Genomic DNA, 21,472 nt, shown 5'->3' on the forward strand with positions numbered 1-21,472 from the left:
GTATGACTTTAACTTCACATTGCATTATGTCCTGTAATTCTGTACAATTCAAATTTACAAGTTTTAGGAACCCAGTGGGATTGGAGGTGGATACAGCTTGGCAATTCTTTCTTTGTAACACTGTTTGCTTGGCCTCTCTAAAAGGAGAGCTGAAAGAGATTTTACATACAACACTGTAAGTTTCTGTATTTTTGTTACATAAACTTTCTCTCATGACAAAAGTTAGAGAATTAAACAAATCGGGCAATCATTTTATTTTTAAATGATTATATTTTTGTAGTCACCAGTTTCATCAATTTATTTGTCCAGGAGACAAAGCAACATTTAAAGGGTCCAAAAAGAAGCTAATAAAATTACTTGATCGTTTTTCTAGGAGACATTTACAAACCTTGCTTGCTTTTTTTTTTTTTTTTGAGAGATAAAATATTACAGGGAGGCAAAAACAACCAGCTTCACTGCCGCCCCCTCTCCCAAAAAACCCACAGGCTATAGATAAAATTACTCTAAGAATTAGTCTTATTTTTAATGCATAGAAAATAGCAAAATTATCATGCCAACATAAGGAATATATACTATAATTCATAAATGCCTAATTATCCAAACAGTGAGAGTCATGGTTAGATGCATCCTAGCAATCTTATATACGATGCAACTATCTATTGTATGATCATTCCTGTTATATATTACATTCGATCCTCATCAAATTAAGCTGACTATGTATAAATGGTATTATGAAATAAACACTGAATATCACAATAGGGTCATATTCCGCTACTGCACAACCATAGCATGCAAGTAACTGTGCATTAGCTGTAAACAGTAAAGTGTCATTACCTCCAGAAATCCAAAGAACGTGAAAAGTACATATAGAGAACCAAACATCAATTATGTCAAAATGACTTTCACACTGGACAAAACTATATTGTATAAAGCAGCCTTGGGTATCTCTGTCACTGCTTTTTACACATATCCTGTAGTCGTCCTGACTACAGTTAAGAAACTGTTAATTCCAAACAAGATCTGTTAATGCTACTGAGTCTGGTGAACCATTGTCAAAATTAGGACACAAATAATCCAACGTTGCAATGTGAAAGCTATCATACACCATTTTTCCTTTCTGCCATAACTCAGATGTTTGGATCATTCAGAATATGCTAACTGTGGGCAATGATGAACTTATTTTTTAAACTATCTCTTGACACCAACGAGTTCATGTTAGAAATAAGAATACTGTAGATGCCTGCCAACAAATGTTTTTCTCTACTTGTTGTCTAAGTGAATGGTTGGCCAGAAGGACCCTGGATTGTGGGAAAACTCAGGAGGGGTCACCTCAACCATACTTTCACAATATTTGTAAAAGGTAGATAAAATCTAGCAGCTAGGAGAGGAAGGCCAACCAAAGCTGATCTATTCTTACAAAAATTGCAGGTGGATCATTGAGGTCTGATCCAATGATTCCTAAGCAATAAAAAAAAATGACCATACCAGAGCTGAAACTTGCACACTGTAAAATAACCATTTCAGCTCTCTTCAGGTTTGGCTTTGGAGGGTTTTTTTTTTTTGGCAGGAGGGGAAAAATTGATTGCTGGACAGGCTTTTCCATGCACTATCAGCTCTGATAATGAGTGAGGCAGTTGGCGTGGATGACAGGAATGTCCTTTTCACTCGGAATTCTAATAAAACCTCCTGTGAAGTTGCATTTACCATCCATCCAAATGGTCTCATTTTGTTCTGCCTTCCAGTTAGTTGGGAAGCTGTCCCATTCTCAAACTGAGTTTGGACATGATATGGTCATGTGGAATATTTAAATATACTACTTATATCCTGCTAAATCAAAATCTTGTCTTTACATTTACAGTGAGATAAAACATTTAAAGCCATTGCGATTTGCTCATTTCCTGTTCATATACAAGTGATTTGAGTTTGCTTATGAGGCAAAAACTGTACAATTCTCATCAGTCAGGCATTATAAAACGTCTTTCTTTAAAGTCTTGGGATATAAACAGTTTGGTTTATAGGAATTACATATTTTTCATCTGCATTAAGAAACAATATACATCTTTTTCTGGAGTATTTAAATGTTATCTATGATAAGCCTAAGAGAGTTGTAAAAAGTGACTTTATCGCCCATGACCATCAGTACTGTTACTTTCATAAAAGTCACAAACGTTCTCTGGCCATTCGAGTCATTGCCCATTTGGAGGGAACCGTACTTGAGCTCTGGAGCCATAGAGAGGTTTGCCTCCATAAAAACTGAGGCCACAGACCAGCCTTAATGGAAGTCACGTACAAAATCAAACATATCAGAATATCCAGGAGCAGTTTCTGTTTCTCAGACACAAGTTCCTTGACGTGTTGAGAGGTGGTGTTTTCGATTTCGGACTCCTGAAGTCTTGTCTTTACTATCTGCAGGCTTCTGTTGTGAAATATCTATCAGGGCACTGGCAATGGCAAGACCTGGAAGAAAAGAAGAAAATCATTCAAATATTTGGTTAGGCCTTTCTGGGATAGTGACTGTGGTGTGTTAGCACTCTATTTTTATTGTTTTATATTTAGTCAGTATTTAGTCAATTATTTATATTCAGTCAATAAACATTTAGCTGTTTATTGGAAGTTATCATGTAGCATGCCCTTCACTTAAAATGTTCCTCAGCTGGGGCGTCTGGGTGGCTCAGTCGGTTGAGCGTCCGACTTCAGCTCAGGTCACGATCTCACAGTTCGTGGGTTCGAGCCCTGTGTCAGGCTCTGTGCTGACAGCCAGCTCGGAGCCTGGCTCCTGCTTCCGATTCTGTGTCTCCCTCTCTCTGACCCTCCCCTTCTCATGCTGTCTCTCTCTCTCTCTCTCTCTCTCTCTCTCAGAAATAAATAAAGCATTAAAAAAACTTTTTAAAAAAATGTTCCTCAACTTAGACACATGAATGTCACACATGACCAAGAACAAGGATCTAACAAAGTTAACTGACTTTGACTTTGGATAATTAAGTGCAGCATGACAGTGCATGGAAGTCTCATGCTCAAGCCATTTGGCAATGGAAAGAGGTAAGGGAGCTGGTACACAGGGGAAGCAACAGGTCAGATGAAATCTGTGTGAATGCATAGGATTCTCTGAGTACATATATATTTTTTAAATGCTTATTCATTTATTTTGAGAAAGAGAGAGAGAGATAGAGAGAGAGAATGCAAGCAAGTGGGGAGGAGCAGAGACAGAGAGGGAGAGAGAATCCCAACCAGGCTCCATGTGGTTAGCAAGAAGCCCAATGTGGGGCTCGATCTCATGAACTGTGAGATCATGACCTGAGCCAAAAATCAAATGTTGGATGCTCAACTCACTGAGCCACCTAGGCGCCCCTGCATATATCTTTTAAAGGGAAAGGGAGTTTTATGTACATTTGAAAACAGAAGAGAAGGCATTTGTGGAGAAGGAGAAATTAATGGTGCCAGGGAGGGAAGGGATTAAAAAGTTACACGGGCTAGGCTGACAATCTTGGATATTTACCTTTTCAGGTTTGCTGTTAAATAACCTGCTCTTCTAGGACAATAAATAATTACTCAAATTGCTTAAAGATAACGCAAGTGCAAAGGTTCAAAGTTTAAATAAAAATTGTTTTCTTGACCTTTTAAGAACACATATGAACTTCTGAAGTGGCCAACAAAGACGTTTTAACCACTAACCACTTATTCTGCTGTAGGAAATAATTACCTTTTTATTTCTTCAGGAGAGGAAGCTGAGCACTTTTTTTTTTTTTTTTTTAATAATCACAGAGCACAGTTGTGCTAACTGAAAGTTCAGTTCAGGCAGACCTTAAGTTTCTACAGATCTCTTGCATACTTCTGTCATAATTCACAACCTTCTGTTATTTAATTCCTGGCAGCATCTTATCCAGGGACAGCCAAATATGACAAAGAATATATGTCTCCTTTAATGTAGCCAGAGACCACTTACACTAATTTCAATGATCACAGCATCTAAATATGAAATCCTGTTGCTCATTAAACTACTGCACGACCCAGTCCAAAAGAGCTCTGAGAAACAATACTTTCCCATTTACACATGGCTGCAAATGTTGTTTCCTTACAGAAGATACCAATGCCAGGAGAGAAGTAAACAGCTTGAGTTGCCAAAAGAAGAAATTCTAGGCTAATCTGAAACTGTCACTATACCTTTGTATTTCAGGGTATTTGCAGTCCAAAGCCTAATTAAAGAAGTGTCTCTCACAAATATTCTGGGTTTGCTACTGATTTGTAAGCGTGGGAACACATTCGGTTGGAAATAATAAATCATAAGTCATGTCTCAGTCCTTAATTTACAAATAAAATTGCATATCATGCTTATTTTTAATTTGACGCATTTTTGTTCTTTCCTCTGAGAATGAAACACTCAACTACATGTACAGATTCTGCATAAATGGCGATGTGCAGGAAACCTTGAATTCCCGCAGGCAGTGACCTTTGAGCGTCCACCACATGTACGCACAGAGGGCACTCCGAGGGCCACATGCCCAGCCCTTGTCTTCCTCATGGGCCAAATGCTGTTTTCATTTAGATGCAAACTTGAGTTCTTTACCAGACTCTACAGCTTGTGGCACACTATGACTTATTCTTCTTTATAATATTGTAATTGCATTATGAACAGCAAAATAATCATAATAACTGCAGGTGTATACGTGTACCTTAAGTGTTAAATTACTGGAAATAAGTTTCTATTACTGATTTTGCATTTGTTCGTATTTTAATATATGGGAGCTCTAAAACAACAACCGCCACCACCGCCCAGAAATTGCTACATCCTCTTTCAACCTACAAGGGGCCCTGGATGCAAGAGTGAACAAGAGAAACAAGGTGCCAGTCTTCCTGAAGTGTCTAGTGTGTGGAAGATGCTTTAAAAGAAGACACAGAAAGTTCTATCATTGCCCCTCAATATACTTTATTGTAGGGAATTTTTTAATGTTTATTTATTTTTGAGAGAGAGCGGGAGAGAAAGAGAGAGAGTTGGGAGGAGGATCAGAGGGAAAGGAAGACGCAGAATCTGAAGCAGGCTCCAGGCTGTCAGCACGGAGCCTGATGCGGAGCTCAAACCCACGGCCTATGAGATCATGACCTGAGAAATCTGATGCTTAACCGACTGAGCCATCTAGGCGCCCCTATAGAGCATCCTACATGATTTAAAAACAAAAAGTTGTCAGTAGTTCTTTAAAAAACAAAAACAAAACCAAAAAAAAAAAAAAACAAAAACCCAATATGACTCCCCTCCTCCCTTATGTAACCTGTATATGCTGGTGAGAGACTGAACATATAAATAGACCAAGGCCAGACAGTAATATAAAAATAGAACTCTGGCCCACAAACTGCAGCAACTTGCTCAGGAAACCAGCCCCATATCTAGAATTACCAGGTGAGGGAGCCAGCCTGCCATGCCAGGTTTGTGGCAAGTCAGACCACTGTCTCTAGTAACAATCTAGGAAGTCAAACAATTACCCCTATAACAATGGCCCCACCTACCAACTTGATTAATAACTGACAACTTCCCTAATTGTGGTCCCTGCTTCCAAATAAGGACCAATCAGAAAAAGGCAAATATGCACCCCTAACCAATCACATAGGACACCAGTTTCCAGTTAACCTGCCTCCAGCTTTCTAGGGCCAATAGCTTCCAATGAGGGCGTCCTTGAAGCCATCTATTTTTCCATTATAAAATGTTCCCATTTGCCTATTTTTAAGTGTCTGCCAAAACGCAAGTGAGCAATGGTGGATGAGTCCCCTGCTATAGGGAGTTCTGAATAAATAGCCTCGCTTGTTATTTGGTTGGTTTGGTTTCTTTTCACAGTGGCGACAAAGAGATAAAGGTAGCTTGAGATCTTTCCTGGATTGTTGTTGTTAACAAGCATCAATGAAACAACAACTTAATAATAAGTTACCCATGTTCTCCTTCGAGGCAGATACTCTCTCCCGTTTAGATTTCCCTGGGAATTTTGTTTAACCCAGGGAGAGGTTTTCTGGTGATGCCCTCACACTCCCGGTGCCCGAGGAGGCGCTTCCTGCGGTGAGATACGACGCAGTGGCACAGGCTGTCTGCGGTCTGCGTTCCATTAAAATCAGGTCACTCCAGAAGATCATTTTTCAAAACGTCACACAAATCATCTGATGAAATCCACTTATTGTGTTCTCTAGACCTAGCACAGTTCCTTGTTATCAAAGCAATACAATTAACTGGGGGAACAATTCATTATTTTAGACTGGTGGTCTAAAGGAATTTCATTTACCATGTCAAGATGATGTACAGACACCGCGGGCTAGCAGAATTTACATCAAAATATGCCCATAGATTCAATAAAAATGCTGGAGTTTAAATATTTATTATAAACTTTACCTTTTTGCACTTGTAGTTCTTAAACACCAGACACTATGACATTTAGATTATTTAAATATGGATTATAAACCTCCTAAGAAAGAAAGTACCATCTTCTGTTTCCTAGTCCATTTGCCATGGCCTCGGAGTGTTTCAAACTAGCCCTTGCTATTGTGGACCCACACCTGTGGTTGCTCTGAATGACTCGGGGCATTAGTAGTTATTGGTTTGGATGTCAAGAGTAGACATTTGATAAATAAGTAGAAGATATACCCGAATCGGACCTTTCCCCAGACTCACAGAGTAAATCAACAACAACATTTTTTTCCTATAATTAAGAACTACGTTTCTCCATAAACATGTGCAGACATGCCCTACAAAGAAAGAAAGCAATATAAACGACTAATAGCTAAGTATTCAAATGGTAACTACATCTTTTTAAACCACCAAATTTGCGATGAAAGCCACCAAAGAGAAACATCAGGAATTAAGTTGTCTTTAGTAAAACTCCAGGTTTTCCTAATGGAAGGGAAATGGTATGAGTAGACTCCAGCAGTAACAATCTAATCATAAAATTACTGATGTGTGTGTGTTTTTTTTTACAATTATGCAGAACAATTAATAAGTACAGTAATAAAATACTGCACATCAAGTGAAACTGCCTTGGAAAGAACATTCTTAACGTTATACACAAACATAGCGCTTCCATTTTACATTTGAACAAAGCCTCGGAAAAGTCATTCATTTTGAAATGCTCTCCTCCCAAGTCTGTGTAAAGGCAGGCACCACTATATATTTTAATTTTCCAGGAAAACAGCTTCATTAGGCGTGAAAGGTTAATTGCAGGTTTAAGTGGAGCTCAGGGAACGGTGCAAGGTCTGCAGTGAATTGCACAGTCTGCTTCGGGATGACTTGAATGAGTGCTGTAAACTGTTTGCCCTGCTGAAATGTTTTACTACCTCATTTACTATCTGTCTTCTTTTACGGCTTGTATTTGTAGTTCTTCTAAACCTTTAATGGCTACAGTTTTATTTCACTGTAATCAGATTTAAATGGAAATACCATGCTGGGATGTTTAAATGTTTTCCCTCTGATTGTATACAGCTACATACTACTGATCAGTCTTGGCTATCCTTCACATGATTAAGAAAGTGACTTTGGGAAACTTTGATGTTACATAGACTCCAGCTACTGTGCAGACTTAATTTAACATTCCGTGTGGCCGCCCTTGCCAAGATGCAACTAGGGCTGGACACGTAATTAGAAAATATGCATTTCCACTTTAACTGATCTGTTGGAAGGCCAGTGCAACTGAAGTCATTATTAGGCAAAACTCCAAAGGTTACATTGTTGAACCAAAATTGGAATACTTCAAGTACTGAAAACACTGGAATGACAAATGGGCTGGTCACATTTGTCTGAGAGTTTAAAGAAATGTTTCCCTTCACCTACTAAAAACCAATGGCAACTGGAGATGTCAATGCTTAAAGACCAATTGTTAACTGTATTCTGGTTATACAATTTTGTCTGGCCTTTAGCACATCATAATATTTTAAAATTTCATTTAAAGACACATGGTACAAGTTTTATGAAATATAATCCTACCGCTAGCACCACAGATGCCTCCTTCTGTAACATTGCCAAGCATTCCCTAAATTGTTTACGGACTGTTCTTTGATTGGTAAGAATGTGCTGAGTAAATCATGGCCGTTACTGTCTCAAGTCATTGTGTAATGCAAATCTTCACGTTTCTTAACCGACTGAGCCACCCAGGTGCCCCTAAATCTTCACGTTTCTTAACAAGTAATGCTTCTATTAGGTCTTATCAGTTCTAATTTTAATTACCTAGTAAACATTTTATCAATTCATTTAAAGTATTTTGTGATTTTTTTAGAGGCACAAACATTACAAGAATCAGCCTTGCAGCTACCCTTCGACATTGTTAAGTAATGTTAAGTCATTTCCAATTGAGAATTCCCTCATCCTAAACAACTGGGGAAATATTTTCTAGTAATTTCTTCCTTCAATTAAAAAAATCTGATATATGATAATTCTTAATTTTAAGCCTAATCATCTTTAAATTAATTAAAGTGCTTACTGATCGCTGGAAAAATCAAACTATGGCAGTTTTATAATAATGGCAATGTTTTATTTTCCACTAGGGAGAGACCTTGTATTTTAGCATTTCTAGTAGTAAAATGTCACTGTTTGCTTTAAATTAAATGAGATTATATGTGAAAATATATTATAAAGTATTATACAAATACTTTACATATTGTACTAAGCTAATTAATAATTTCAATAGTAAAACAATCAGTTACTACTATTACTAGTAAGAAATCACAATCAAATTACAAATGTCCAGACAATTCCAAAGTATCAAGAAAGCATCTGAAGAGCAAAGCACCTCATTCAATAATTTCTTGAATGCCTACTATCTATGCCAGGCAATGTTCCGAGTCCCTAAGAATTTAGCAATACGTAGGACAGAAAACACATAAAAGATTCTACATTCCATGGAGCTGCCATTATAGTGGATCAAACTCATGTATTCTTTTGACTGAGTTATTGCAAAAATTAAATGTGAAGGGCTTAGGAAAGTGCTGAGCACGTAAGATCTCAAAAGTGTCAATCATCATTATCATCAAGTGAGCAGTTGGAAGTGATGTAGGAAGCAGTTGAAAAAACACTGGGAACTCAACATTTTGTTGGGGTGCCTAAGTGCCTCAGTCAGTCGGTTGGGCATTTCACTTGATTTGGGCTCAGGTCATGAGCTCATGGTTTGTGGCTTACAGTGCAGAGTCTGCTGTGATTCTCCCTCTCTCTCTTTCTCTGTCCCTCCATCACTCATGTTTGCTCTCTCTCAAAATAAATAAATAAATAAATAAATATTATTAAAACGACTTTGTCTCTATCTTTAACAGCATTCACTCACTCATTTATTCATTCAAACAACTAGTATGCCTATTGTGTGGAATGCCAAATAAGGAGCAAAATTTGATGGAAAGGTGGACTCAAAAACTAACAGATAACATCAGTTTAGAAGGATACTGTCAGTGAGGTGGTACTATGTTTAGTCCTCAACAAAAATTATTTTGGTGCCTTGGAAAATAAAATTGAGAAGTTGCTCATAGAGGTAGAGATGACTTATATGTGGCCCACTCATCAGAGAATATGAAAATAATTGAAAGTGATAATGGCAAAATAGAAGAATGACAACATTCAATAGTGAAAGCATTGTTTACATTAATATTGCTTGTATTATTGGACATACTACTAATAATTAACTTTTCTCTACTTTTAGAGTTAATAAATGCTTTACATTGATTATCTAGGTTGTTTCTCAAGATTATTCTGCTGAAGTGTGTCTGGAAGCTATTTTTTTTTTAAATTTTTATTTATTTTGAGGAAAGAGAGAGAGACCACATGTGCCGGGGAGGGGAGGAGAAGAAGCGAGAGAGAGAATCCCAAGTAGGCTCTGCACTATGAGCACAGAGCCCGATGCAGGGCTTGATCTCACGTGAGATCATGACTTGAGACAAAATCAAGAGCTGGATACTTAACCAACTGAGCCACTCAAGTGCCCAGGAAGTTCTTTTCATCCATGCTTCACTAATGGCCCAAATGAGGCACAGAGTGATGAAGTGACTAGTTCAGGCTCACACAGCTGGTGGTAGTAGTGGGACCTGAGACCAAGCCTCCAGATCCTTTGACTTGAATTCTACTCAATTTATACCATTAGAAGGAAATTGCGGGGTGCCTGAATGGCTCAGTTGGTTAAGCATCTGACTTTGGCTCAGGTCATGATCTCATGGTTTGTGGGTTTGAGCCCCGTGTCGGGATCTGTGCTGACAGCTAGCTAGGAGCCTGGAGCCTGTTTTGGATTCTGTGTCTCCCTCTTTCTCTGACCCTCTCCTGCTCATGCTCTCTCTCTCTCTCTCCATCTCATAAATAAATAAAACATTAAAAAATTTTAGAATGAAATTGCTACTTTAGTATAAATGAGTAATGATTTTGAGCCAAAGGGGGGAAATTGATAGGGGTATGAAATGAATTAAGGTCAAATGCATTAATTAATGATGATGGTAATAAAAACAATAATAATAATAATTAATAAACAATCTATTCTGTTAATATTGACTGAATGCTTACTATATGCCAGGCATTGCCCTTGCACACGATGTGCATTGTTTTGGCCATTTATGTAGATAGGAGTGGATGACAACACAGGTTAAATCAATAAACATGTGTTGAGGGTATATTACAGCTAGTGTGGTTGAGGGTGGTTGTTGCCAAAGAGTCACTGTCAAATAGCATCAAGCAAGGGCAACAATGCAAAAGCTTCTAGACTTGCTAATAACCACACAGAGACAAATTCTATGAAGTAGGCGCAAAGCATGTGGGGAAAAATGTAAAGAGGAGACTTTCTGTGGGGATATGCTCAAAGATTCTCAGGGGAGGTGATTTCTGAGATGAGGTTTGATGCATGACTACTCACAAGAAGAGTGCTGGTATGGGCAGTGTGGTGTATTCTGGCTGGAGGGGACTAGAGTTTCACCAGCATGGAGAGCAAGGGCATTTAAAACTTCAGGACATTTCCTATGGGTGGAGCACAGTTTCAAAAGGGAGAATAGTGAGGGAAAAGGGAGAGAAGAAAGCAGAAGGGGGTCCGTGAGACAGCCCTAGGTGCCAAACTTGGAAATAGATGTTTAATTTGCAAGACAGAAAAAGCCTTGAAATGATTTTAAGGTGGGAGAGGCATAACCAGATCTTTACTTCAAAGAGACACCCTTCCTGGTAGCACAGACGGATGGGAGTTGGGGACAAGGCTATGATTATTGAAACCAGATAGGAAAATGGCAATAGAGAGAGGGAAAAAGGAGGAACAGGCATATATTTTAGGAGAGGCTGATATGGGAAATGAAAATAGGGGGGAATCGAGAATGACTCCCAACTTTCTGGCTTGAGAGAGAGAGTGGCCAGGGCATACTTGAGTGGCCAAATGCATACCAATTCTACTCACTGGTATATGAAGGAGGAACAGAACAGCCAAGGAAGGTGGTGGATAATTTATTCAGTTCTAGAGATACTGAGATTGGATGACCTGTGGGACACCACAGTGGAGATATCTAGCTGGATATGCAGGTGTGAAGCTCAGGAACAGAGTCTAGCCCTGAAGTAATGCTAGCCGTTACAATAAAGCCTCAAATATCAGTGGCTTACCATGATAGTTTATTTCTGTATGTAAAGTCTAAGTTGGGTGTCCTGAGGTGTCAGGACATGTGTTGGGGGAAGGAGCAAGTGAATGCAGCATCTGCTCTATGTCGTTACTCAGGGGCCCAGGCTGATGGAGATTCTGCCATCTTCAGTCAGGGGTTTCTCTGGTTGCCTTAAGCATTGACATCTAGGTGGCAGGTGGGTGCCCCAATGCCATTTGTAAGCACTGCTCCCCAGAAATGACTCTTCACTAAGGGAGCGAGGTGCAGCTCTCTGTCCCCGGGATGGATGAGGCTGCCCTTGGTAGAAAGAACTGGATAAGAAGGAGGGAAGACTGAGAGGAGAGGACTGGCATTGGAGGAGCAGAGCCCATGAGAAGACAGTATGTCCGGAGAGGTAAGAGAAAGGCAGAACAGAGACTGTCCACAGACTCTGTAAGAAAACTAGTCAGAGACTAGTTATAACCTGTGGGTCCTGTTTCTGTTTGCAACAAATAGCCAAAATATTCCATGACAACCATAAGCCAGTTGAGTTTGTGGCTTCCACGCCTTTCTTGATCTGAAATTCAGAATGTCCCTGAAGATATTTCTCTTGGAAGGACGTTGGAGTAGGTGGTTTCTAAGGTCACTCAGCCTCTACAAATTTATGACTGCAGCTGCTGTTCCTCAGCGGGGCACCAGCAAGGACCTAGATACCACTGCAAGTGTTCTCTCTTGTACATGCTCTCAAATGGCAACAGAGTAGGCTGCCACAAGCATCACCGTGAAGTCAGGGGACTGACTGGGTCCAAGGGCTTCCTTGTCAGAAACGTGCATTTGTTCTGGTTGGTTAAGGACTTGTGAAGGAGTGGATGTGCTTCTACCAGAGTGAGACCCACACCAGTACTAGCAGGTATGGTTGTACTGAATGTTGGGTGTGGCTTGTAAGATGTCAATAACACTTATCAAGGAACTAGCTCTAAGTTTCATCATATTAGAGAAGTCAGGAGAATGGGCAGTGTCAAAGACCAGGTGGGATTAACCTTATGTCTAGCAATCTCTGGACAACCGAATAGATTTGTTTTTAAATTTAGTTTCCCAACCCTTTATGTTATAATACAATTTTGTATTTTAACTTTGCCTACCTCCAAGACTGGAAGCACCTTAGATATAAATGCTATCTTTTTACTCTTCTTTATATCCCAATACACAGTCTCAAAGGGGTAGTCAATAAATATTGTTTGCATGAGAAGTAAATGATGTATCATGATGCTGTGTGCTGCTAAGGAAGTGAATTCTGACTAGAAGCCTCAGTGTTATTTATACCTTAAAGACATTCAGAAATATAGGCTGGCCTCCTTATGTTTCTCCAATCCTTACACTTTGTCGCAGAGAAGACAGTGAGTGGAGCATGAGTGTCATGCAGGGCAGGGAGGAACCACCACAGCACTGATGTAACAATAAATAATCTCTCGTCCAAGAAGGTTGCCCAGGGGAGAGTTTCCTGCATGGTGCCACTTTGCTCCCCTTAAGGCCTGACGTGCTTATGCCCAAACAGCGAGAGCCACACTAGTGAGTATCTGGCTCAGTATCTTGGTCAGCACTGCCTATAAACAGGCTTTCCTATCTGTGGCTGTGTGTACAATATTGATGAAAAATTGAAACAGCTGCCACACTTGCTTGGCAGCAAAGCATTAGCAATTCCATTCTCCCTGAATGTCTTTGGAGAGAGTGAGTATTTTTAAATCAAGTCTGGAAGTCCTATCATGAACTTCTTTCAGTTCCTGAATGAACCACTTCCCAAAAGGAAAAATCAGTTCACCTTTCATGTTCTGATCTCTCTCTCTCTCTCTTTCTGGAGATCTCTGCAAAGTTAAAGTCAACACAAAAACACTAATCATTTTTTTGAGCTCAGATACCTATTTATAAGAAACTAGATTATAATTGTCAATCAAGGTTAAACAGTGAATCACTGCTTTCCATAGCATTTACATAAAAACACATGGGAGTACGGTAGATAGACTCAAATCTTAAAATATCACATAGCATATGTATACATACCACACTGAGTATTGAAAGACAAGCTATCAACTAAAAACATATGAAGTTTAGTATTGTCCAAGGTGATGTTTCTACTCCTCTAAGTTCACAGCATCAATTTAATGCCTTCTACACAAAACTCTCAGATTATAGAAAAAATGGGAGGGAAAATAAATAAAATTATGCAAATCTTCACTTCTAGCCATTTAGATAAAATGCAAGAGAAAAACGCTATATAGAATCATGATTTTTCCATTAATATTATTATCAATTGCTAAGACCTTACCAAAAGTCATTACAGATAACTTAAGGGCCAAAGGCATTTTAACAAAAACAGATGTGTCACAGCCAAATTGATCCTTGATAAATCTCCTTTGCTGAAGGAAAAGGCAATATAGTTGGACAGTGTACCTCCCAGAACAGACTCCAAAGGACTCCTCTGATGTTTGCTAAGTGATCCAAGACCCCAGATAGTACATTCTCTCCAGTAATTCAAAACAGGGACTTTGAGGAAGTAGTTTGTTTAAATGACCTCCTTTAATCTATCAGAAGAAAGTATAAAAGAAACCTTCATTCTCTGAAGCAATTTTGAGAATCTGACTGAGCATGTCCCATAAATGCTGACCCTTCTGAGTGAAAAAAGTGTCATTTTGTCCCACTTTGCCTTTGGAAACAATCAAAGTGTCCTCTGAGCTACAGTAAATTGAGAAGTGTCACAAAGAGTCAGCACTAGTGGGAACCTTTCAAACTCTACAGGCAGGTAAATCATAGAGGGAGCTGACTTCAGAACGATCTGGAACTTTCTGATGTTGTATCCGGGGAATAAACATGGCCCTGCATTCATTCCAAGGTATCTGCAGACATAGAGAGAATTCCCATACATTGTTCCACAATCCCTGACTACAGGTTCCTAAACGACTTGCCAAGTGTATTTGCAGAAGGGGTATCTTGTTAACCATAGGTTCTTCACAGGGTGGCAATGAAATGGGTTAAGAGATGGATGGAGACAGAAATTCTTATTCATACATGTCATTACAGAAGGCACACTGGAGACACAGTCGGAATGTCATTTGTGGGGAGAGATGGAAGACTTTGCCTTCTTTATTAGGCATATTCACTTTGGATTCTATCTGCCTACTTTCAGTAAGTGCCTTAGCTGGCAGGAAGATGAAAAAACTTGCTTTCAGGTCAATAAAGGAAATCTCTTATGATCAATGGTTGATTAGAGCAGGATCTTCTGAGAAGCAGATTCTGGGCTGCATTCTGTAAAGGATTTTCAAATTAGTCTTACTCTGAGGTCTGGGCAAGGGGCCAGTTCACCATCCAGCTGCCACTGACTTTCAGCCCAATGGTTGATGAGTTCCCATAATTAGAGAGAAAAAAGATTTTTAATAAAGAGAAGAACCTTACATTTTAGAAGGATTGAATCTAAGAAAGTATAAAAGTATAGCAGAAGTATGGTAGTAGGAGGTTTAAAAAACTATATATATATTTCAAGACACAGAGATGAATGGAACAGGATAGATAGCCCAGAAATAAAGCCATGCATATATGGCCAATTAATCTATGACAAAGGAGGCGAGAATATACAATGGGAAAAGACAGTCTCTTTAATAAATGGTACTGGGAAAATTGGAGAGCTACATGCAAAAAATGAAAGTGGACCACTTTCTTACATCATACACAAAAATAAACTCAAAATGGATTAAAGATCTAATGTTGATGTACCCCAATGTTCATAGCAGCACTCTCCACAATAGCTAAAACATGGAAAGAGCCTAAGTGTCCATCAACAGATGAATGGATCAAGAAGATGTGGTTTATCTATACCATGGAATACTACATGGCAATGAGAAACAATGAAATCTGGCCATGTGTAGCAACATGGATGGACCTTGAGGGTGTTATGCTGAGCGAAATAAGTCAGGCAGAGAAGGACAAATATCATATGTTTGCACGTATAGGAGGATTAGGAGGAACTTGACGGAGGAACAAGGGGGAGAAGAAGGGCGGAAATGGTGGGGGAAAGGGAGAGAGGCAAACCATGAGAGACTCTTGAATGCTGACAAAAACTGAGGACTGATGGATGTGGGGGGGAGGGGGGGATGGGCATGGAGGAGGGCACTTTGGGGATGAGCACTGAGTGTTATGTAGAAACTAATTTGACAATAAACTATTTGTAAAAAAAAAAAAAAAAAAAAGATCTAATGTTGAGACTTGAAACCATAAAACTACTAAAAGAAGACATGGGCAGTAATCTCTTAGTCATTGGCCTTAGTCATACATTTATGGCTATGTCCCCTCAGGCAGGGGGAACAAAAGCAAAAATAAAATATTGGGACTACACCAAAATGAAAAGATTTTGCACAGCAAAGGAAACCATCAACAAAACAAATGGGTAACCTACTGAATGGGAGAAGACATTTGCAAATGATATGTCTGATATGGGGTAATATCCAAAATATATAAAGAACTTACACAATTTAACACCAAACAAACAAACAAAACAAACAAAAAACCCCCAACCAAAACATAATCTGATTAAAAATGGGCAAAGGACATGAATAGGCATTTTTCCAAAGAAGATGGCCAACAGACACATGAAAAGACACTCAATATCACTCATCATCAGGGAAATGCAAACCAAAAACCACAATGAGATATCACCTCACACCAATCAGAGTGCTAATATCAAAAGGACAAGAAGCAACAAATGTTGGGGAGGATGTGGAGAAAAGGGAATTTTTGTGCACTCTTGGTAGGAATGTAAATTGGTGTAGCTAGTATGAAAAATAGTATGGAGGTTCCTCAAAAAATTAAAAATAGAAATATCATATGCTTCAGCAATCCCGATTCCGGGATTATTTATCTAAAGGAGAATAAAACACTAACCAGAAAGATATATGTACCCCTCTGTCTATTGAAGTGTTATTTACAATACTCAAGATATGGAAACAACTTAAGTATTCATTAATAAATAAATGGATAAAGATGATGTGAATATATCTACTAGAATACTGGAATATAATGGAAAATTACAGAGCCATAGATAAAGAATGAGATCTTGCCACTTGGGATAACATGGATGGACCTAGACAATACATTAATAATACACTAAGTAATACATTAAATGAAATAAGTTAGACAGAGAAAGCAAAGTACCATATGATTTCACTTCATGTGGAATCTAAAAACCAAAACAAACAAAAAATACCAGAAACAGACTTATAAAGACAGAGAACAAACTGGTGGTTGCCAGAGGGGAAGAAGATGGTGGGGAGAGGTAAAACAGATGAAGGGGGTTAAGAGGTACAATCTTCCAAGTTATTTTATAACTGTATTTTTATAAAACAATTGGAAGATACAAGGATGAAAAATACAGCATAGAGAATATAATAAATAATACTGTAATAATGTATGGTGACAAATGTTAACCACTCCTATTGTGGTGAGCACCGAGTAACACACAGAATCATCAAATCACTATGTTGTACACATGAAACTAATACAACATTGTATGCCAACTATACTTCAAAAATAAAAATTTAAAAATGTTCACACACATGGAAGTATATTTGTGTGTGTGTGTGTGTGCATCTACACATATACAGATTTCATCAGATTTGGTTTTATATTCCTTACTCTAAATCCCCACTTATTAAAGTTGGAGAATGCAGGTTATAATTTTTATTTACAATGATACTTATGACTTCCCCTTAAACAATGTAAAGGAGATTTTGAAAGGCCAACTATAAATGACTTATTTGTAACTGATTAAGTACATTAAGTCTCTCAAGCTTTTACAATTTTTATTATTACTTTTTGTAGAAGACTATCTTTTAAAAATGTTTGTTTATTCATTTTGAGAGAGGGAGGAAGAGAGCACACGTGAGTGGGGGAGGAGCCCAGAGAGAGAGGGAAAGAGAGAATCTCAAGCCGACTCAGGACAGAGCCAGATGCAGGGCTCCAATTCACGACAGTGAGATTGTGACCTGAGCTGAAATCAAGACTACCTTTTTAAATGCATTTTGGCAAACTGGGATTCTAATAATCAGAACAAACTCAAGTGTCCTGTGAATAACTGCAAATTTTAAGAATTATATTTCATTCCCATTTCACTTTCCAGAGTTGCAAACAGCCTACCAACTGTTTTTACTTCTTTGGTCAAGTAGTAATTGAGAGAAGAGATGGTAGAGTTAAAAGTACTGACCTTGAGTCAATAAGCCATAATGCAAAGGGCTACCTGCTATTTCTAGAAAGCTAGAATAACCTGAAAAGCATGGCAAGTCAGTGTACAAATTAGTAGATCCTAAGGCTCAGGGACTAGATGTCTGAAGTTCACAAGCAGTATTCCTACCTGCATATATAGAGAGTATTCTTTGAAGGGGATTATAAACAGTGTTATCTGTAAAAAGAAATGTTGGGTGAGCTTCCTGAGACACAGTATGGCTGTGTTTGTACAGAACTACTTGTATGGCCAGAAATGACCCAGCTGAAACAAGAGCTAAACCAATTATATCCAAAATTTAAGTTTAATTCAAATAAAAGCAAGAATTAAATCGTAGGTGGCCAAATTTGCCTGGTTGTTTGGCTGAGCTATTCAGATCACTATCCAGCTATGGTGTCTCCATGGAATGTCTAGATCATGTCTTGAACTTTATGATCCAACATGTGGAGTCGATACACTACAGTTCTGAACGTGGCCTTTATTTATATTTAGATGTACAATTAAACGTACAGAAGCAACTTAAGAGCAAAAGTCTAATATATCTCTAGAACCACTCTAGGATGAAATGGATTATTTAGTCGTTTTAACTAATTTGGGAAAAGGCTGGTTTAGAAGAAGGAACTGGCACAGCATGCCACCTGAAGATATTTATTTATTTTTAGAGAGAGACAGCATGCACAGCAGTAGGGGAGGGGTCAGAGAGAGAATATATATATTTTTTAATTTTATGTATTTATTTTGAAAGAGAGAGAGAGAACAAGTTGGAGAGAGGAAGAGAGAGAAAGGGGAAGGAGACAGAGGATCTGAAGTGAGTTCTGTGCTGACAGCATAGAGCCTGATGCGGGGCTTGAACTCACAAGCCGTGAGATCATGACCTGAGTAAAATTGGATGCTTAAATGACTGAGCCACTCAGGCACCCAGAGAGAGAGAACCTTAGTTGGGCTCCATGCGCAGTGCAGAGCCTGATGCAGGGCTCAATCCCACAATCCTGGGATCATGACCTGAGCTGAAATCAAGAGTCAGACACTCAACTGACTGAGCCACTCAGGAGCCCTACATCTGAAGATAATTTTAAAATACAGAGCACTGGTATTAAAGTGTGAAATGGACATAGTTAATGGACCACAGTCACATCCCCTAAATCCAGGTACATGAGGAGGTATTTCCTTAACTTCTGAAAATGACCAATATTTTAATACGGAAGGCTCTACACATATTCTATGAAAGGACTTTAGAAAATACACAAACTTCACAAGATACTCCTTCACAGGCTATTTAACCTGTCTCAAACATTTATGTTAGACTGACATTTGAAAAGAGAAAAAATATATTTTTATATACAAAAGAAGTCTATTCAACTTTCCATCTTTAACATATTGACATGAGTTTTGTTCTACTCAAAATTAGCTTTGAGATAAAAGTTCATATTAATTATCCCATAATGTAGTCTAATCACTGCTGACATTTTGAAAGATGTGAAGGCAGCCAAGATATACTTAAAAAGTGGGTGAAAATATTACATGTGTTCATCACAGGAAGCCGATGATGCTTCTCCATGAGTTCATTTCCTCTTAAAGTAAACCCCAACCATGACGGCTAGCGTAAGCAGTGTAAAATAATTGACGGTCTGACCTACTCAGGCATGGGCTCCTTCAAACTTAGTACTTTTCCGTTTCTTAGATGATGAGCCAGAAAGATTTTTGTTGTATTTCAGCTTTAATTTCATTGTTTTATCGATTCTTATGGCTTTAGTGTAACATAAAAATAAGACAGAATGTGTCAAAGTTTTACATTTTAGATTTCCCTTTTCAATGTAAATGATTAGCCCTAGAATTAGTGAACATTAAATCTAATCTGGCACTGCCTTCTGAATTTTGTAAGTGTTGCAAGCTTTTATATAAAAAGATACTTTTATTATTATACACAAAATTCCTAAATCTCAGTATGATATTTTTGTAATCAAACTTAACAATAACAAAATTTTCCTTTTTAAAATGTGAGTATGGCGGCGCCTGGGTGGCTCCGTAGGTTGAGCGTCGGACTTCGGCTCAGGTCATGATGTCTCAGTTTGTGAGTTGGAGCCGTGCGTTGGTGTCTCCCTCTCTCTCTGCCCCTCCCCTGCTCATGCTGTGTGTGTGTCTCTCTCAAAATTAAATAAACATTAAAAACATTTTTTTAAATGTGTGTATGAACTAGTCCCTATAGTTTATTTAGTGAACACAAAACTTGAAATTTCTCCTTGTTGATCTGAGTGAAAATCAAGCACAAATGCAGTTATAATACAAATGCAAAGGAAAATATGATTTTGATTCTCTCATGTTATTCCAGTAAGTATTCTACCAAATGGGGTTCTCTCAGGATAGTTATGTTAAGGAAGAACAGTGATTCAGAGAGGTTGGTGAGGCCTTTGTTTCTTACAGTCCTATTGAAGTGAACTGTTTACAAGTATGTAAGAATAGAGCTTACAGGACATATTTTAAGATCATTCATAGAACCTGATCCCACCAATACAGATGATTTCCACATACCCAAACACAAACATATATATATATATATAGTATTAGATTAAGTCTAAAGAACCAAGAGATGGCAAAATATTGTAGTAAATTTATACTGGTACTCTGTATTATCCATATGAACAGAAATAAAATACTCATTAAAAAAACAAACAAACAAAACTGTTCTACTTCTGGTTTTGATGAGAATTCCAAACAAGGAAAAAGATAACACAGTGATCATCAGAAACTGAATTTGGGGCCTTTGGTTTGGGATAATTAACTAATCAATAGACAATTCTCCTTCTGGAGGACACCTAGGACCAGACATTTATTAAGGAACTTTTCAGAGTTTTATACAAGGTAATTAATATACGCTTCAATATAGAAAATTACTTTTTAATGACTTTCTGTTCAAGTTACATGAATTTTATGTAAGGAAAAGCTTATGAAGTCTAAGATTTTCCTTCCACCCAAGTTATTAAAATTTGTATTTGAATATAGTCCCTTTCATTAACATTAAATCAGTTAGATTTAATTTATGAAAAAGGACTTCTAAGTTTCACAATAGTTGGTGAAGCTTTAATTTGCATTCATGAAGAAAACACAATAAGTTAATTTGCTACTTGGAAAGAATTTGATAAATGCATTAATCATGAAGAAACTGAATTCGGTTTTCTTTACTCTTTCTCACAAAGATAGATGTAAGATAAGAGACTACTGATTTAACCTTCTTTTAGCAAAATGAGATGTAATGATAATAATGGGTTGGTCATAGAACCAGAGAATTTCAGAACTGGAAGGAATGTTTGAAATACCCTAGTTTAACAAGTGGGGAAAGAACAGTTCAGTATCCCAAATTATCTGAGGGGCAGAGTAGTGAAGAGGGATTATTTTCATTTTTTCCATTGGAAGCCACCAAAAAGCTTAAGTTACTGAAGGACTAATTTGGCTTTTCAATGACTTCAGTTCCTCCTGAACCATGCTACTTCTTGTCTCTGTGGTTTTGACACTGTACTTTTAGCTCTGAGATGATGCTGAATCATGACATGAAACACTTATTGCAGAACTTAGATTTTTAAGCAATAGGATGAAAATAGCACTAAACCTATTCCTGACACCTACATTGTGCACTGATTCTTTTGACAAGTCAATGAAGTACTGTCA

The 21,472-nt window shown here is 38.1% G+C and overlaps 1 protein-coding gene across 1 annotated transcript in view; it reads right to left on the bottom strand.

The window, feature by feature from the left end:
- Nucleotides 1–397: 397 nt before the first annotated feature.
- The window catches only part of LOC120223757 (attractin-like protein 1), a 519,004-nt gene continuing 497,929 nt past the window's right edge, over nucleotides 398–21,472 (bottom strand). Inside the window, exon 11 of the mRNA XM_039221981.1 lies at nucleotides 398–2,457. Within this exon, the coding sequence (XP_039077912.1) occupies nucleotides 2,333–2,457 (125 nt within the window). The 3' untranslated portion in view covers nucleotides 398–2,332. The remainder of the gene's footprint in view (nucleotides 2,458–21,472) is intronic.

Source organism: Hyaena hyaena, unplaced genomic scaffold (assembly GCF_003009895.1).
Source record: "Hyaena hyaena isolate Hyena2069 unplaced genomic scaffold, ASM300989v1 scaffold_1035, whole genome shotgun sequence".
In the NCBI taxonomy this organism is placed as follows: domain Eukaryota; kingdom Metazoa; phylum Chordata; class Mammalia; order Carnivora; family Hyaenidae; genus Hyaena; species Hyaena hyaena.